The sequence below is a fragment of the Scomber japonicus genome, chromosome 12 (assembly GCF_027409825.1).
Source record: "Scomber japonicus isolate fScoJap1 chromosome 12, fScoJap1.pri, whole genome shotgun sequence".
NCBI lineage: Eukaryota > Metazoa > Chordata > Actinopteri > Scombriformes > Scombridae > Scomber > Scomber japonicus.
The window spans coordinates 18200962-18219244 of record NC_070589.1 but is presented as its reverse complement, the minus strand read 5'-3'; the positions used below and the strand labels follow the sequence as shown (position 1 = coordinate 18219244).

At 40.4% G+C, this 18283-nt stretch overlaps 2 protein-coding genes across 3 annotated transcripts in view; one reads left to right on the top strand and one right to left on the bottom strand.

Moving 5' to 3' along the window:
• The window catches only part of dpp6b (dipeptidyl-peptidase 6b), a 66429-nt gene extending 56345 nt beyond the window's left edge, over nucleotides 1–10084 (top strand). Inside the window, exons 9-26 of the mRNA XM_053330140.1 lie at nucleotides 4256–4410; nucleotides 4600–4697; nucleotides 4834–4960; nucleotides 5203–5241; nucleotides 5389–5496; nucleotides 5594–5685; nucleotides 5772–5819; nucleotides 5953–6065; nucleotides 6815–6862; nucleotides 6957–7055; nucleotides 7168–7237; nucleotides 7841–8035; nucleotides 8121–8175; nucleotides 8265–8367; nucleotides 8474–8529; nucleotides 8651–8723; nucleotides 8827–8900; nucleotides 9938–10084. Of these exons, the coding sequence (XP_053186115.1) occupies nucleotides 4256–4410; nucleotides 4600–4697; nucleotides 4834–4960; nucleotides 5203–5241; nucleotides 5389–5496; nucleotides 5594–5685; nucleotides 5772–5819; nucleotides 5953–6065; nucleotides 6815–6862; nucleotides 6957–7055; nucleotides 7168–7237; nucleotides 7841–8035; nucleotides 8121–8175; nucleotides 8265–8367; nucleotides 8474–8529; nucleotides 8651–8723; nucleotides 8827–8900; nucleotides 9938–10084 (1700 nt within the window). The remainder of the gene's footprint in view (nucleotides 1–4255; nucleotides 4411–4599; nucleotides 4698–4833; nucleotides 4961–5202; nucleotides 5242–5388; nucleotides 5497–5593; nucleotides 5686–5771; nucleotides 5820–5952; nucleotides 6066–6814; nucleotides 6863–6956; nucleotides 7056–7167; nucleotides 7238–7840; nucleotides 8036–8120; nucleotides 8176–8264; nucleotides 8368–8473; nucleotides 8530–8650; nucleotides 8724–8826; nucleotides 8901–9937) is intronic.
• A 2562-nt stretch (nucleotides 10085–12646) lies between these two features.
• The window catches only part of arhgap21b (Rho GTPase activating protein 21b), a 42857-nt gene continuing 37220 nt past the window's right edge, over nucleotides 12647–18283 (bottom strand). The window contains exons 23-24 of one of the 2 annotated variants that reach the window (XM_053330136.1): nucleotides 15857–15888; nucleotides 12647–15737 (exon numbers count right to left, since the gene is read on the bottom strand). In XM_053330136.1, coding sequence (XP_053186111.1) covers nucleotides 14163–15737; nucleotides 15857–15888 — 1607 coding nt within the window. In that variant the 3' untranslated portion in view covers nucleotides 12647–14162. The remainder of the gene's footprint in view (nucleotides 15738–15856; nucleotides 15889–18283) is intronic. The other variant, XM_053330137.1, reaches the window with a different exon arrangement.

Below are 18283 nucleotides of genomic sequence, written 5' to 3'. Positions count from 1 at the left end.
ATACAAGTTGTCATGTCATTGATTGTTAATTTAAAAATATTGATTACAACAGCTGTAATTTCTGTCAGAGTGCCTAAATCAAACCATGAAAAACAGTCCAAACAAACAAAAGCATGTTCATACTTTTGACCGAGGGTGTCCACAAACTTTTGGGTATATTGAGTATTTAAGTAACTCAATTTGAAGATCATTTTAATCCAGTCCCCCACCTTGAGGCGTGGCAAGTGTTTGTGTGCATGATTCCATTTGAAGGAGCACAGCTGGCTGCGTTTCAGTGCCCCTCCTCTAGACTTCCCATAGCTTGTCTTTGTGTTCAGGCAGTTTTAATTCATTCATGTCTGTATCGCTGAAGTCTCAGCAGATGTTGAAAAGCCGGCATACTCGTTATATGATACGAGATGTTTTCTGATCACTGCATATGTGAGACTGACAGTCCAATTACAAAGCACTTGAGTATGGCTTTGTATACAGATGTACTTCCATATTTGAGACTAGCATTCCCACTGTGCATTCATTTATAATAAAGGTTATACGTTTCATATTTAGTAAGAGAAGATTTGTGTTTCCAGACAGTGTTATGATTATTTATTTAGAATTTATTCAGAAGGCGGTTCGCTGTCATCATTTTAATTTAATTATAAAAATGTAATTGCAGTTATTATGAGAAGAATTCTGTTGTAGTTCATGAACTGCTTCAGGGTTGGCTGTAATCATTTTATTTTATTAATGGAATTATTTCTTTGTTGCAGACACAGATCATGACATCAAAGAAGTAATCCATTTTCACTGCTAAAGAGGGATTTGCTTTGCTATGTTTTCCTGCTATGTTGGAAGGATTTATCACCAGATAACAGACAGATTCACACAAACACAGATCATGCAGCTCACAGTTTTATACACATTGCTGATATGTAGAGTAGTTGTGATGTATTTTTCAGGTGAACAGGTTTTTTCATATATAGTTCAAGGTGCAGCTGCCTCGTCTCTCTCTCAGGTGTTTGTTGTGCTATCAAATATTCCCATCCTCAAGTCAGAGATGTTCATCTTTATTGCTGGCAGCAAATGTTCCCATCACAGCATTGTTAGGAATCTAACTTAGGAAACAGGTGATCTCAGGCGACTTCCAGTATCTGTATCTGCACCATTTAGTTTAAACATCACATTCTTTAACACATTGTTTTTTTCCAGGGCTAATTTTCCCAAAAGGTCTGTATGAAGTTCTAATTCATCGCCCACTGAGCATCTAAAACTATTTCCACATACTTCAAACTTTTTTCACATGTTCAAAAGTATACATGAATCTAAACCTGCTGGTTCCACAGTCCATTGAAGTTACATCTGTCTATCTATCGTGCTTATATTTCAAAGAAAACGTATCATTTCTGTAGATGTACCTTTACATCAAATGGAATATCTTAGATGAGAGACTGACAGCAAACGTGTGTATGTAATGATTCACATTTTTTCTCACGTTAGCTGCTATCGCTGGAGAAATTCTGATTCTTGCTACACTTAGAAGAAATACAGTCCTGTGGGTTTCAACAATGCTTGGTCAAAAATATAATTACCCGCTAGGCTTTGATGTTAAGTGTTAACAATTACTCCTCAGTTGTCATAATGAAGCATCACCAAACCTGAGCTGCAACTTTGATCAAGAGATGAAAGTCGTGGTTATGAAGTCTGGAAGAAATCTAAAATGTCTCCAGTAGAGCAGCCGTGATGAGAGAAATAGATTTTATTAGAGTGCCACATTTGGGTTTATATGATTGCATGTGTTCTCGTCTGTACATTTGAGGATCTTTGTTTTGCTTCTTTGCCGATGCGCATGCCTCTTCCCATGCTAATGGAGGTTTCGACAGCCATGTGTTCGCCTCTGACAGCAGTGATTGTCACGCAAAGCAGACGAGTGTGTCACATGAACCTCACAGCCGATCTGATTCACCGTGGATGTGCGAGGGCAAGAAACACAAAACCATCCTCTCTGTCTGTGAAGACGTTGCATTAAATATGAAGATTCAGTTACAGTTTGTTTCCGATGGTACATCTCAAATGTCAGCTAAGACATCTTATTTTAGGATTATTAAATGCTCCGGCCTTCATAAAATGAATGGATAAAATAAATGTCACATTGTGCTCCTCCTGGGTTATAGAAAAGATGGCACAAGCCTTGAAATTCCTACTGCACTGCAAAAAATGTAGTTGGCCCTAAGACCGAACTCAATCAAATGATGAGAATGTAACACTGAATTGTCTGAACTGAAACTGCCCTCTCTGGTTTTGTTACAACATGCTTCACCATCTGCACCCACATTGATGTGAGAAAATAATTATAGTGTGTTGTTAGTGATAACTAAATCACCTTGACCTAATCAAGGTTGAGCTGATCTTCTTTGCTGGTTATTTGGATATCCTCGTTCTTTCATAGAGCTCTTCTGCCCCCTGCTGGATAAAAGTTAGTCATCAGGCAACAGCTTACAAACAAATTAATAGCAAACAACAGAAAATGCAGAACTTCTCAAAATATTAGGATTTATTTCTGCATTTTTTTGCTTTTTCCAAAAAAAGGTATTTAAAAGCTGCTTTTCAACCATCAACAGCAGAATATTAAATCCTCTTCCACTCAAAAATATGTTTTTATTCTTATTCCCTCAGTTGGATGTTTGCGCTTCACTGTGCATGCAGAGTGATTTATGTGCAGAGTTTGACACTGAAGGCTGTTTTCACATTCATCTGCTGAAAGTGGAAAGTTTCTCTGTGCTCACTGAAAGTCAGATTTTAAGCAGTGGACATCATGACTAGTTTTGAACCCAATCCTGGATCAATAATCAATTTACACAATAGTGATGTGAAAAGTAGAAGCTTCCAGTGCACAAACACTGAGAATAGACTTAAACGGTGAAGTAGGAGATGTCTTTTGTCCAGCAGTTAAACTTGAAATAGATTTTTTAGATAGATATTTATAGATTAGTACATTTAGTACATCTAAATGATGTTTTAAGGATTTTAACATGGTAATTATTTTTTTTATGTGGAAAGAAGAATAAACATTTTCTCTTTGACACTGTGAGGTGCAAGGTGCATTTGTAAGTGAAAAGATTATTAGTGCTCATTAGTATTTAAATGATTCAGTTTCTCCTTGGCATGTAGTTTCAATGAGCACTTTACGTCACAGATGAATATAACGTCAAGTAAAGAGTACCTATTATACTGCCTGACTGTAAAAGAACCAAGGTCACTTTGCTGTCAATCATCATCTTCATCAGAGCCTCTCTTTTCTTCTTCTTCCTATTTTTTAATGTTTGAGCTTCACTGTGCAGAATAATGTTTGCACAGAGTTTGACACCTGAAGGCTCTTTTTACATTAATCTGCTAAAAGTGAAACATTTCTCTGCAATCATTGAAAATCCATTTTTAAGGATGAGGCCTATAGATTGGTGAGACTGGATAGACTTCCTGTCCTACTGAGACCGAGGAATGAAAAGATGGGCAAAATGGAGAACATATTTATTAGAATAAGGAGTGTGGTTAGTGGCTTTCCCTCCTCATCCTCCCTGCTTAAAATGCCATTTACCTTCCTGCTCCAGCAGTTATAACTAATTTAATGCTGCATAAATCCATGATGTATAATGTGCGTTATCTGGATGTTGTGAATTTCATGATTCCTGGGAATGTTGTTTATGTACTCAGCAACTTACACAGATCTGAAAACTTGAAGCCTCCAGTGTGCATATATTGAGAATAGACTTTACAGTGAAGTAGGATACATCTTGTGTCCCACTTCTGAAGTGAAATATATATACATATTTATAGATTCTGGCATTTTAATGAGGGAGAAGGTGTAGATGTCATTTACGAATTTTAAAGTGGTAATTATCCTTTTTTTTTGGCAGTAACACCATATCAGATGCACATTATTGTTCCAAGCAGAGTACTTTTGTATTCCTTAATAAATGTCTGGAGGGGATCTTTAAGCATACTGATATGGTGCTGCAGCCTGAGCTTTTTTTCTCTTGGCACAGCATCATTTTGTTCAGAGATGTCTTTATATTCAGTATTCAATAGAAATATAGAAGCCTATTATTTAAGATGTAATCATCATTATTTTGACATTCTGTTAATGCAATGACAGATTTTACAGTTGAAAGAGATCCCTTTATTAAACCAGCACAGAACATAGAGAGAAGATACAAAAGACAATGATTTTTGTTTAATGAATACTTTTCAGTGCTTTTTTTCTGTTTTTGTTTTTTTACAGAGGAGATCCTGCAGAGCCACATAGCCCACTGGTGGTCCCCAGGTGGGCTGCGTCTGGCCTACATGACCATCAATGACACACTGGTGCCGAAGATGGAAGTCCCCTTTTTCACAGGAACGCCCTACCCCAACAGCTTGGAGTATCACTACCCAAAAGCAAGTGTCCTGCCATTATCTCTCAGCTCTAATAGCTTAGAAAATTTAAATACCAATCACACTGGTGTTTTTGTGCATGAAAGGCTGTGATAAGCCTTTTTTTAACCCTGAAAACAACAGAAGGACATGTCTTTTGTGTCTCAGCTGAAATCCAAACTCACCTATCTAATTTCCTCATGGCTCATGCAGGCTGGGGAGGAAAACCCTGTAGTGTATCTGTCAGTGGTGAGCCTCAGCGGTCCGGTGCACACTGTGGTGATGAAGAAACCTGATGACCCCCGAATAGGGTGAGTGACAGCCCAAACATGTCTCACTGTGTCTGAAGTAACAAGCATCAAAATAGCCCCAGGCATTTTCCTCAGGTAGAGGAGGCAAAAGCTGTCAGTATTGGTGGTGATGTATTCTTACCTTCTGGTTTTCTAGGAGGGAATATTATATTACGATGGTGAAATGGGCCACCAGCACCAAACTGGCTGTCAACTGGCTGAACAGAGCCCAGAATAACTCTATACTGACACTGTGTGAGGCTACGACTGGTGTCTGCATTAAGGTGAAACATCTTCTTTGGCAAAGTGTGAATCTGCTGTTACTTTGTGATTGTTAAAGGATCATTCTGTTTTTTCTTACTGTCAACAACAACAAATTTAACATTTAATGTACTTACAAGTATTGTTTGTGATAAATGGAATTCCTTTAATTTTTATGCAATCTTTTAGGCTCAGAAAAGCTTTATCCAAATTTAAACCTTTCAAATAAATTATTACATTTAGATTATTCTCTTGTTGTTTTCAGAAACATGAGGATGAGAGTGATAGCTGGTTGCACAGACAGGTAGGTGAAGAAAACTGCTTTGCATAGCAATTTGTTTAAAAGAAGAAAACCCCAACACATATATACACATACATACTTACATAATATGAGATATGAAAGCCCTGCAGAGACTTATCACATCCAGATGTTTTTCTCCCCTTCCTGCAGAATGAAGCCCCGCTCTTTTCCCGCGACGGACTCAAGTTCTTTTTCACCAGAGCAATTCCTCAGGGTGGGAGAGGAAAGTTTTTCCACATCTCTGTGTCCACCTCTATGGTAACTATAATGGACGAAATCACCCTTTTGAATATATATCCTGAGATCCTGATTTAGTATGAAATGCTGAGCTGTCCCTTGTGTTATTTTCTGTCAGCCTAACACCAGCACAGACACACTTCTGTCCCTGACCTCTGGAGACTGGGACGTCACCAGCATCTTGGCCTATAATCATGAAAGGAACCTCATGTAAGATATATTTTGATATTTTTACAAACACATTTTTAGCAGCCAGTGGTGCAGAGTCATTGGTATTTTTTAATAATGTTTTCCAGATACTTTCTGAGCACAGAGGATGACCCCAAAAGACGACACTTGTACAGGTGTGATTTTTTTGTGATAAATTGAATTTATTATCATCTAAGTGCTTTTATTATTTTTATATTAAGAGCTACAGTGTGCTAACCTCTCTATGAGTTCTGCATGTAACATAAAACCACACTTGCCATCCTACAGTGCCGACACAATCCCTCCATTCAACCGCCGCTGCGTGTCTTGCGAGTTCAAGTGCAGCTACGTGGATGTCTCATTCAGCCATAACATGCGGTACTTCTTACTCAACTGTAAAGGTGAGTGACCTTGAATCTCTTAAGTCTAAGCTCTTTTTTAACAGTAGAGAGCCTTACATCACAGGACTCAGGGGAATGAAAGTTCTCTGGGGGAGCAGGATCAGGGGAAAGCGTAATTAAATTAGAGCCCCATGTCAGGATGAGAGCTGATATCGAGCTAGATGTTAGTAGATAACCTCAAACCACTGCTGGATCCCACTGATTAGCCACAGAAATAAATGTCTTGTCTGACTACATGCCAACAGTCATGTGAGCACTATAACTGCTGGTAGATAGAGTGCGTGTCTCTGCTTTTAGTATTTAACAAACGGATAGAAGACTTGTTGTTGTTTACTAGATATTCCTCGTGTTCCTCCTTAGAGACACTCTCTCATTGTTTTTTTGCCCTTGTGGCTTCTGCGCTGGATCTTAACAACATGGTTTCCATGGAAGCTGATTTGTTTAGGGGGCTTACTCCAGAGAGCAAAAGTGCCAGTGGCTTTCTTCATTAATTGGATCTTTGGAGAGTAGCTCCATTGTGAAATAATAAGCTGGGATTCAACTGCTTCTCATGGGACAGAAGTAGATTATAAGTGCAGCGTTGGCTGAGAGCGCTGCTTCTGAAGTCTGTTTGAGATGAGACAGAGATGATTCTGTTACAGTAAAGGATTTGGTTGTAGCGTCTTGATTACTGGTATGTCAGAGGCTTTTTGTCAGTGTCTTGTTATATAATTAATTGTTTTTCTCTCTCCTTTAATTATTCTTTGTAGGCCCTGACATACCAAGTGTGGCCATCTATAGCACCGAGGACAAAGAGAGTGAGTGTCTCAGTATTTGCTGTCGTCAATAAACTCTACTGGATTTCTTGTGAATTAGTGTAACAGTTTTTTCATGTTATCTTCTTAACTGCAGAGGTGTTTGACGTGGAGATAAATGAAATGGTGAACCAAACATACAACAACATGCAGATGCCCAGAGTGGAGTACGAGACCATCACCATAGACGACTACAGTATGTGTCCATGATGTTTATGTTAAATTAGCGGACAATTATCTGTTTATACACACTCTAATAAAATTAATATAATAAAATTATCTCAATTAACCCTTTCTGCCCGTTTCAGCCCTGACAATGCAGATTCTGAAGCCGGCTGGATTTATAGAGACAGCCAGTTACCCCTTACTGCTGCTAGTGTAAGTATGAATATGTTGACTGCTTTTAGTCCAAAAAGCAACTAAACCACTAAAAATGACTTTTAGTATTGTACTTTCCTCAATTAAAACTAGTTGCAAGGCCATCTTTTGGTTTAGAAAGCCCCAACTCAGACAACCATGATGACATCATCTGAGGTTGTTTTCTTAAACTTTGGAAATCTCCCTCCAGAGCCACAGAGGATGATGCACAACTGTTTTCTCAGGCTGAGTAGCAATTTCCATGACGAGCAAACTGACCTTTATTTGTAAAACTGGTGGAGTGCCCCTTTAAATAGAGAAGCAACATTTTTTTACATTAAATAATTAATCAGCTATCAAAATGGTTGATTATTCTGGCTTCTGGTTATTGATAAAGCACTAAAATGTAATGCACTCCCATACAATAGCCTTGCACTAGCACACTTTGTAAAAGATTAGTTTAACTCTGTTTGAGATGGTGTTGTTAGGTTTCGTTATATCACAAGCTGTTGTTATTTTAAATACAGAAAATAAACATGACGTCCATGATATATTTATCCCTGAGAAATGTCCCACTCCTTTAAAAAACTAACATGGCCGTGGTTTTGTCTGTATCTTCCACAGGGACGGTACGCCTGGTGGTCAGATGGTGACGGAGCAGTTCCAAGTGGACTGGGCCACCGTTCTGGTCAGCAGCTTCAGCACCATCGTCATCCGCTTCGATGGCCACGGCAGTGGTTTCCAAGGCACCAACTTGCTCCATAAAGTCAGGAGGAAGCTGGGGAAGTTAGAGGAGAGGGACCAGCTGGAGGCACTTAGGTCTGGATTCTACTAGAACCACAAGCAGCTCCTCATAGTACTGCAGTCCTAAAACATTTAACCAAGATTTTCTTTCATTTTTCAGGTTTATATCCAAAGAGCATTACATTGATAAGACTCGAATGGGCGTTTATGGAAAGGTAAATTGAAGAAATGCTCAAATGCTCCTCAGACATGTATGTGTATATTTGTTTTTGATCTTCTTCTTTATGTATTTCTGTGTGTGTAGGCCTACGGAGGATATTTAGCCACAATGCTCCTGAGCTCTGAGGAGTTTACCCAACTTAAATGTGGAACAGCAGTGTCCCCCATCACAGATTTCGAACTTTATGGTATAACTTTATTGATACACTTCTTCAACGGATGTCTTATACTGTAAATGTCATGTTTTTAGGACAGGCTCTCATTCTTTCTCTTTTTCTCTTTTCCAAATCGCAGCGTCTGCATTTTCAGAACGATACCTCGGCTCAAAGACAGATTCCCGAGTATATACGGTATAGTTTCAATGTTTCAGCCTCAATAAAATCATACATTAAAATGTTTCATTAAAATAACAAGGGTGGAGTTGGAAGTTGTTCATTAGAGGATGTTGACGCCTCTTTCTCATTCATGCAGATGGCAAATTTAGGAAATAGAGCGAGTCAGCTTCCGAACAAGCAGTACTTGATAATTCACCCAACGGCTGACGGTAACAATGATGTCTGATATATTACTACTCAATTCTACGAAGAGTGTTAACTATTTAATTTTGATTAGAATGTTTCTCTCCATTCTTATGTTCTCCACCACAGAAAAGGTTCACTTTCAGCACACGGCCAAATTTATTAATCATTTAATCAGCGAGAGGGCCAACTACACTCTACAGGTGAGCTGAAGACTCTCAAATGTTTCTGTGACTGTCATGTTTACTGATATGCTCTGTAAGTTTAAAACCAGCACTCATACCACCATACACCATGTATGTTGAGAGTTTGCCAAGATACTTGTTCCTTCTCTCCATACTGGCAATGAAGCCTATTATTTCTAAAGTCCAGTGTAATTGACGGCCGACAAAATTCTTTGTTTTTGCTCGTAGCTCGTAGCTAGTATGAGTTTTGGTTGGGCGTCTTCCACATATATATCTTTTTAGTATTAAAGTCCATATTAGTGTTTCCCTTGACACTGTGTCCTTGCTGAGAAAAGGGATTTATTTTCATTCTAAAAGGCTGTAAATTTGGTAGATACCCACTTTATTTAACTAACTCATAGTGAGCTTAAGATGCTTTTTTGTTAGGAACAAGGATTTGTTATGAGGTCCATGAGTACCCTGGAGCTGCTCATGGACCTTGGACTCTAGTGCTTCCTCTGCAGATGTTTGTGTCCAAACTAAAATAATGTTCTTCAAGCATTGTAAGGCTGATAAAGGACATGTGATACGATCAAAAGTTTCAGTTGTGAGTTGTGAGATTATTTTGCCAGTTGCAGTTTCAGATCAAGAATGAACTTTCAGTGTCAATTAGGCCTGCAACTAAAAATTATTTTATTATATTATCAAGATTATTTTCTTGATTAAAAATGTCTATCCCACTTTCCCAGAGTCCAAGGTCTCTTTCAAAGTTTTGTTGACCTCAAAATACAGAGCCAAATAAATATTCAGTGTATAATGATGTGAAGCAAGTTTTCACATTTAAGAAACTGGAACCACCAAGCATGAAAAAAATCACTAAATTATGAATTGATAATCAGAATTTCCCCATATACATTCAGTCTCAATCAACTAGTCAAATTGTATCATCTTTGATCTTAGAAACTTGGAAAATATGAACTTATAAGTGAGGAAAAATGTTATCTCTTTGGGTGATGGTCACTTTGTGCTGTTTTAGAAGCAATAATAAAAGACCTAATCTCTGTATTTATCCACAGATCTACCCAGACGAGGGCCACTTCCTTCACAGCGACGGGACAAAGAGGCACCTGAGCCAATCACTCGTCAACTTCTTTGAGGAATGTTTCCGGGTGCCGGAGAAACTGAGAGACGACCAGAAGGAAGAAGATGAGGACGACAGTTAGACCTTGCCCCCTCTGAGCAGCCCACCCCACCCCACCCCACCCTCGGCCAGCTATTACAGCACAATATGCAACAGATCTTTCTAACACAATCAACCCTCCACCTGCTGTTTGTCCAATCTGAATCCAGCTCTACTCTGAAGTGCAGAGCCTGCATGTGCAAAGGGGCCCCGGCCTGCATCTGTGTTTCCTTACCTTGTGCTGGCTGCTGACACAGAAACCAGTCAGAAAGACATCAATAAATCTTGGATGTAAACAGTCATATCTCTCTCTGCTATTGGAATAAATGGACTTGGTGTTGAAGGAGCGGCCTCTCTAGTACGCCCCCTGCTGGACCAATAGAGGATCAACATGACGTCCTTAGAACAATGTGTCTCCTTTCCAAACCGAGCACATTAACAGAGCACTTTTCAGCACAAAGTATCCCCCTGTGAAGTTTGTCACATCACTTTGAAGTTTGATTTCACTTTTTAAGAGGCTGCCCGTTTCTGATAACCTTGCCAACCAACTTACTGATTATTGTGTTCATGATGAGTATGATTACTGCTACTTGTTTCTCAGAATTTCTCTGTTGAGTGTCTTACAGTAGTACCGTGTGTCTATGAGTGGATGTCTGGCTGCATCAGTCCTTAGTTGCTTTACAAAATGACGGGCACAATGTTGTACTCCCAAAAAAAAACAAAGTGTCCGTACAAAAATGGTACAGTCATATTTATATTTTCCTCTTCTCATATTTCTGAATTTAACTCTTGTTCTTTTAGTCACTGTGCCTTAATCTGGGTGAAATGTTCTTGTTCGGAGCCCACGTGACACTGAAAACCAGTAAACATGGATAGGCCTTGTCTCAATCATGCATTCCGTTGAAAACTCCAAGCCAGAATTTACTTTTTCCTCAAAAGGATAATTAGTTAGTTATAATTAGTGATTTTAACAACTCAAAGTGCGGCACATTTATAGCAAAAATCTGGATAGAACTGAATACAGAATTATTGTATGTATGTTTGCTTGAAAGATGGTATTATACTGACACAAAATGTAAAGAATATTTAGTTTGCAAATACATTTCTTGATGTTTACCGACCAAACTTACATACTGGTGAGTTAACTATGCTGAAATTTTCATTCTTTTTGTGAATTCCTTTGACTTGTGTGTTCAATGGCTTGACTCTCTTTCCCCTCATGTCACTTCTGTTAGTATTGTCAGTGGTTTCTAGTCAGCGGATGTACAAAGTGTATAAATCTTATATTGTTTAAGTCTTTATGTTGTATGTGCAACTTGTATATAAAGCATTTTCAAATGTATCGTTTGTTGGCTTCATTGATTGGTCTTTTACATCACGTCTGTGTAAACCTTGGACTGTCACCTTGTGCTTCAGCAGTTTGTTTCTTAAGCCATTGTGCCCTCTTGTGTGCCCTACAGGTGTTGCAGCATCATTGAAGGCCCAGACAAAACATTTTAAAACTCACAAGAAGCTGCAGGAAAAAGGTCACACTGATTTAAATTTTCTACACGAGCGGATTCCTAATGAGCTTTTTTTCCACAGCAGATATTTTGAGTTTGACAAAGAAGAAAAGGCACAGGTGTTACTTGTCAAATGAACAAAGTGCTGGTATATTCAAGAGTCCCAGTGAACCGTGGCAGTGCCCGCAGGTGCAGGATCAGATCAGTGGAATTCATCCGTGTTAATTTTATTACTTTCACCTGTGCTTTTCCTCCTGTCACTTGTAAAAAGATCTATTATGAAATGTCAACACTACTGAAGACATTTCATTTTTATTTTAAAGATTTTTTTCAGCCATAGACACCTTTATTAATAGTGGGGAGACAGGAAATCATGGGAGAGAGGGGGGTGAGACATTCAGTGAAGGTCCTCCGGCCAGGATTTGAACCAGTGTCAACTGTGTATGTGGCATGCGCTCTAACCCTAACCCCCACCCTCGACCATCTGCACACCAGAATACATTTCATATTTAAACGCCAAATTTTATGGTATTGGAATATTTAACTAACAGAATTTATGTGGTTTGATGGTCTCCTCTATCATACTTCCAGGAAGTTCTTTCAAGTGGTTCGATTTCAATTTCAAGAGTTCAAGTATTTTTAAATTAATTAAATTAATTTCAGACAGAAAATTAAAGTGTGAAATGTTCAACAAAAAATCAAGTCAAGAAAAATCTGGTTGGTCAAATTGATAAAAATCTAAGATGATAAACTTGATAGAACATCCAGGCTGCTGGGTATGATAAATCAGGCCTGAATGGAATCAATTAGATGTGATCCAATTAAGAAGAGTCCTGACGAGCCACTGAAAACCTCATATACTCCAATTTTCTATTTGAATTTAAAACATGTTTTTAAAGCTTAAACTTGAAATTACTTGTAAATTTCAGAAGGGAACCCAAACTTCAAAAATTCAGATAAAAACAAAATATGTAAATTTGAACATTAAGTATTCAGTAATTACTAAATTTCACAGTTACGTATTAAGTTATTTAAGAGATTCAAATCAATATGATGCTGTGATGCTTTCCTACGATATGGTGCAAGACAAACAAACATCAACATTTGCCATTGACAAAATTTATTTCCAGTGTTTCAGGAGTCTGTGCACTCCTCTCTCAATCAGAGGAACACAGCATTGGTACAAATGGTCCAGCTCAATGACGTGTCTCCTCATGCAGGGAGCAAATTGCCCATAACATCCCCACAGGCCTCGTGAGCATCATCATCATCATCATCATCTCACAATACTGAACTTAATCCTGCAATCTGATGGAAATGAAAAGTAAAGCAGCTAAAACATGGCATTTATATGTACATTAAGTTACTTATTTTACAAGAAATATTTAAAATTCAAGTTCTGTTAAAATCAAAAATGAAAAACAGAAAAAAAAAAAGAAAAAAGTAAAGTATAAAACATGTTAAGACCAGAGTGGAATGCCTAAGGAATGGAAGCTCGGCATTTTGTTACAGAACCTGTCAATGACTGAGAGTCAACAATAAAAATGTCATTCACAGTAACATCTTCGTGTATCTCAACAAAGACAATATTATATGGCACCCTTAACATTTCATTGTGAGGCACTTCCTATTGTGAAGAAACATGATTTTCTGATTTGATTACACATTTTCTTCTTCCAACTTGTTTTTTTTTTTTTACCCCTCTTTGCGATCTTTCACCAGTTACTAACAGATGTGTGAACCATAAACACTAAAACACAGCATTAACATTTGCATCAGAGGGACGTTGTTCACTGCTCTCTAAATCATGTAACTGGGATGAATTAGAACTCTTTTTTTTTTTTTTCTTTCCCCCATTTGCATAAGTCCAGTGTCTCCTTGTCACCTTTGTACCTTTGGAGAAGCCCCTTTTTGTAGGCAGTCCACACACACAAAATTCAAGTACACAGAAAAATAGGGATATGTACACTTTAGAATGAAACACAAGCATCTAAAGCTTTTAGTCTGTATTACAGCAAGCATGTCTGTACATTCTTCATTTGGTTACTGAGAGACTCGCTGACTTCTGAACATTGTAACTTTCTTTACACAAAAATAGTTCCTCTGCAATACTAAAATTCTGTACTTTTTTTACTACTTCCTATTCATCCTACAAGTCAGTTCATCCTTAAAGCCTTAGCTAATCATTTTAACAATCTTAACTCGAATACTCGAATTTTAAGGTCCACACTTCCTTGCACATACTGTACTTCACAGGCTCATGGTTTCACGAGCCACAGGTCCTCTCAATCTTTAGCACAACAGGGATCTGTATTAGGATGGAGGAAATCCCCCTTCCTGAGGCATCCCAGAGTCATTTGTCATTAAAAAAAAAGAAAGAAAGTGTATGAACAACTTTTGTTCCATGCCTTATACACAAGCAAGATCCAAGATCCTGGTGTGCAGTAATTCTCTTTTCACAGGCACACACACCAGTTACAGACACACTCCAGATGTGTTTTTTGTACAACATGCTCATTCACTAACATTGGTCATATGAAAGACATTACACTAACAGACTCCCAAGTACGTACACATCTCACAGACAGAGAACAAACAGTCACACACCTCCAACACGTCTCACAGGTACTGATAGAAGCGTGAATGGACCACCTGGGAACTAGCGAGTTTATGTGGGTGAGCGGTGGCCGAAAGGCTCAGATTTTTACTTTGGGGAACGTCCCCATTTAACACCTCAGCAGGACGATGTGGCAGTTCAGAAGAGGACGAGGCTCCGAGGTTTGTGCTGCACAGCCCCCCCTGTTGTTCAGAGAAGTCCAACCTAACCTCAGGGTTGCTGCTGCGATGGCGCTCACGGGCAATCCAGTCCCCGATGGAGAAGTCCTGAGAGCTGCACTTGGGCTTCAGCCGGTCCACGGCTGACAGCTCGGACCGAGAGCCTGAACCAATACCGCCCTGTTGCCAGTCTCCCAAAACAGACAGCTCGGCAAAATCCCTCTGCCCGCCCATCGTGTGTCTGCGTCTGATGTTCTTCTTCTTACTGCGGCCCTCAGGGGACCGGCTCCTCTGGCTGCCGACGCCAAACATGTCATCCACTGACATTCGCAGACGTACCTTCAGTCGGTCTGTGATCTTCAGCTTCCACGCTGGCTCTGTTTTATCCAGCTCGCTCCGAGACGAGGAGCTGAGGCTGCCAGTTGAGCGACCCTTAACCGACCCCATAACACGTGACAGTCTGTTGGAATCTTTGTCACTGCGAGTGCCTTCCAGTGAAGACTCGCTGTCAGTTTTCTGTTGAGCAGCTTTCTTTCTTGACAGTGTATCGCATTCGATGAGTCTGTGGGAGGGGAGGGGCCGTGGAGCCTCCTGCAGTTCTCGCTGTTCCGCTGCTCTGGCATTCCCGACAGTGAACACCGACAGATCACTCTCGCTGTCTGTCTCCATTGGCCTTCCCTCGCTGATGAGCTCGCTACGCTCGTCATCCGCATCATCTCCACCCCTGCTCTCGGCCACAGACTGCACTTCAGGACTGAGGGTGCTGAGCTCAGCTCCGGTCAGGAACGTCATGGATGATGTGGTCGAGTAGTCGGAGGTGATGGAGCAAACTTCTGCCCCCAGCCCGCTGGGGCCCGCTTCTGGTCCCGGAGCCACTGTCCTGCCACGTCTCACTCTGGGCACTGAAGCCTGAGAGCTGGTGCTGTTCATCGTACCGAGGTCTGACACTGTGTCGTCATAGTTGGAGGGCGGGTCTGATAGGGAAGACTGGTGAGTCATCGGCATGCGGTAGCTGAGGCTTGGGGAATGGGGAGGCGAAGTGTACGGGGAGCCGGACTGAAGGTTGGAGGAAAGGTGTTGGGGAGGCAGGGAGGGAGAGGGCTGTGACATCAGGCTGCTAGAGAGGGACTCTTTCCCGTTGGTTTTGTTGAGCTGTTCCTCTGAGCTGTTACGGTGCTTCTCTTTCTCACTGGCTTCACTGGTCTCCCCCTCCTCCTCGGTCCGGCTACCTGGGGACCACAAAGACTGCTGCTGGCTCTCCTCTGGGAGCTCCTTCTTGGGGAATGCAGCATCCAGGTCATCATCTGAGCTGCTGGGATGAACTTTGTCCTTGGGCTTCTTGCGTTTGCGGCTGACGAAGAAGGAGGAGCGCAGCATCTCTTTGCTACACTGATCCTTCCCTGACCCCCACAACCCCTGCTGATATAGAACCAAAACAGGATTATAGACTAAATGATGAAAGACCAAAGAGCATTCAAACGGCAAAAAACAGGAATGACAACTTTTTGAGAAAGAAAATGAAACTTGCTGGACATTACCTTTGATTTGAAGGAGTCACTACATGCTGAATCTGTATTAAAGAGAGAAAAGTCATTAGTAACCAACCGTCAGCCATCTGCGACATTCAGAAAACAGTCTACAAGAGAAAGAGAGAGAAGGCAGATTGAACGTTTGCTCAGAGTGAAACTGACAGACATGATGAGTACAATGAGAGCAGCTGGATGAAAGCAGATGACGCAGCTCAGAGTTAGAGAGACAGGAGGAGGACGACGAGTAACCACACTTAGCAGTACATGGAAACGTGACGAAAGCGGCAGAGGAGGCCTTGAGATGAGGGATGAGAGGAAAGGAAGTGAAAACCCGGCAGTAAACCAAGGCATAAAAAGCAGCTCATGCTCATGTAACGATGGAACGATGGAACGACGGCACATCACGGACAAACACGCCAGTCACGGAGCATCACATGTAGCCACCAACCAGCTCTAGGCATTCTTTCCCAACTCAAAAGACATCACAGAGGAGAGGGAGTGATGAGCTCGCTCTGACTTTAAGGGGCCTGAGCTGAACAGATCAGTGAGTGTGTGTCGTGGTTGATACAGCTGGCGCAGGCAAGCCTTTGTATAACGGAAAGATTGCTCTTACTCCAAGCTAGATTAACTCCTGTGGTGCCCTTTAACATGTAGCCTGTCATTCCCAACATAAAAGGCAAAACAAAGAGTTCACAAAACTTTCTTATCTCACTGTTCAAAAAGGAGAAAACACGCAAACTGCAGCTACCAAAGATAAGCAAAGTAAAGTAATAGTCCTTTGCCACCAAATGGTTACAGGAACATCGGAGCTACAGGAAGTAAATTCAGTCACTAAAAGTCTCCTTTAAACACTACTCAAAAACTACAGCAATATTTGAGATGCATTTTCAGACACAAGGAAACAACAACCCTGAGTCATTGTGTTGTTTGTTTGGTTTTGTTTTGCTGCTGATATTTAAATGAAGGTAAGGAATGTATGCAAACTATCTTATGGTTATACATTTCTGATTTACCGCATAACCATGACGACACAATAAGCAAATTAGGTTTTGTTTCTCTCGTTCATTCATTTCTGCTCTCAGGCAGTTATCTCATGAGACAATATTACTTTTTTTTTTTTTAAATGTCAAACATGAGAAGGAATGTCCGGCCCTTATCCTAATATTGTTGTACAAGCCGGAAGGTTGATCAACTAGTGACGTTCATCATTACAAATCTGGCTTCAATCAGAAAGTATCAAAAAATGCAAGGACTTTTTTGAGCACCAGAAACTACAGCAGAGCAACTAATTATCGTCAGGTAGAGTTTCTGAAATGGTTCCTGAGTTCCTGATAAAGTTCCTGTGGTGGAAATGGGCTATTAAGTATCTAATTTTGGTTGAAACTGTGTTTATGTGTATATAGCAGGGTTCTGGTAGGGAACCAGGGTGAGGGATATGTTAGTGATTAATGTGGGTGTTTCACAGTATGTAACAGTAGGGGATGTATGTGTGTACTATGTGTCTGTAGTTAACAATGTGATGTTTTCAATATTAAATAAAGACAGATTATGAAATAGGGACATCACAAACAACAAAACAAACCAAAAAAAACACAAGAGGAGGCACCTAAAGCAAAAAAAAAGAAACAAAAAAACACCAGTCGCAGCAAATTCCACTAAAACTACCTGCTTGGAGTCCCATACACTGCTATTTAAGTACAAAAACATCTACATAACGTACTTGGTTGTTTGTGTGGGTTTGTTTGTGTGTAAATAAATGTGTGCTGGGGAACATCCAGCTCAGTCCCACCACTACGACCCCACCCTCAGACATCATGACAGATTATGCCACATGACCGGGAGAGAACCTGAGGTTGACCGTACCATGCTACTTGTCCTTGCGATCAGCTTAAGAGACAACAAGAGACAGCAGAAGGGCTTTCAGAGAAAGTACAGCAGCATCGCTCTGTATCCCCTCAATTTAGGGTATTGGTTTAAATATGAGACGTGCACACCACAGGAAAAATGACAAACATCGACTTCTCTTTCTTTCTTTTTTATCTTTTTTCCTCCTTTCGCCCAAATTTAAAAGAGCTGCGGGTTTCTGCAGACTAGGCAGCTACACTGGGCACAACACTCGTCCTTCTTCCTACAGTCCCAGCTGTCCATCACTGACAAAACAGAGTCCATCAGTGACATCATCGAGTGATAGACGCCGCCCACTTGGCCTGTGTCAAGATTAGGTCATGTGTGAGTGCTGGACAGGGATAAGGGAGAAAAACAACACACTACACACAGAATGGCAGAGGTCAGAAGGGTTAACACTTCCATTGTTTCTTTTTGTTCGTTAGATTTTCTTTGGGAAAGAACATGCCGGGATTATGTGAGACGAGGAGGAGGGGAAGAAAAGAACTGAAAGAAAAGGAGTCGTCGTCTCAAAACAGGTAAAGCACAGGG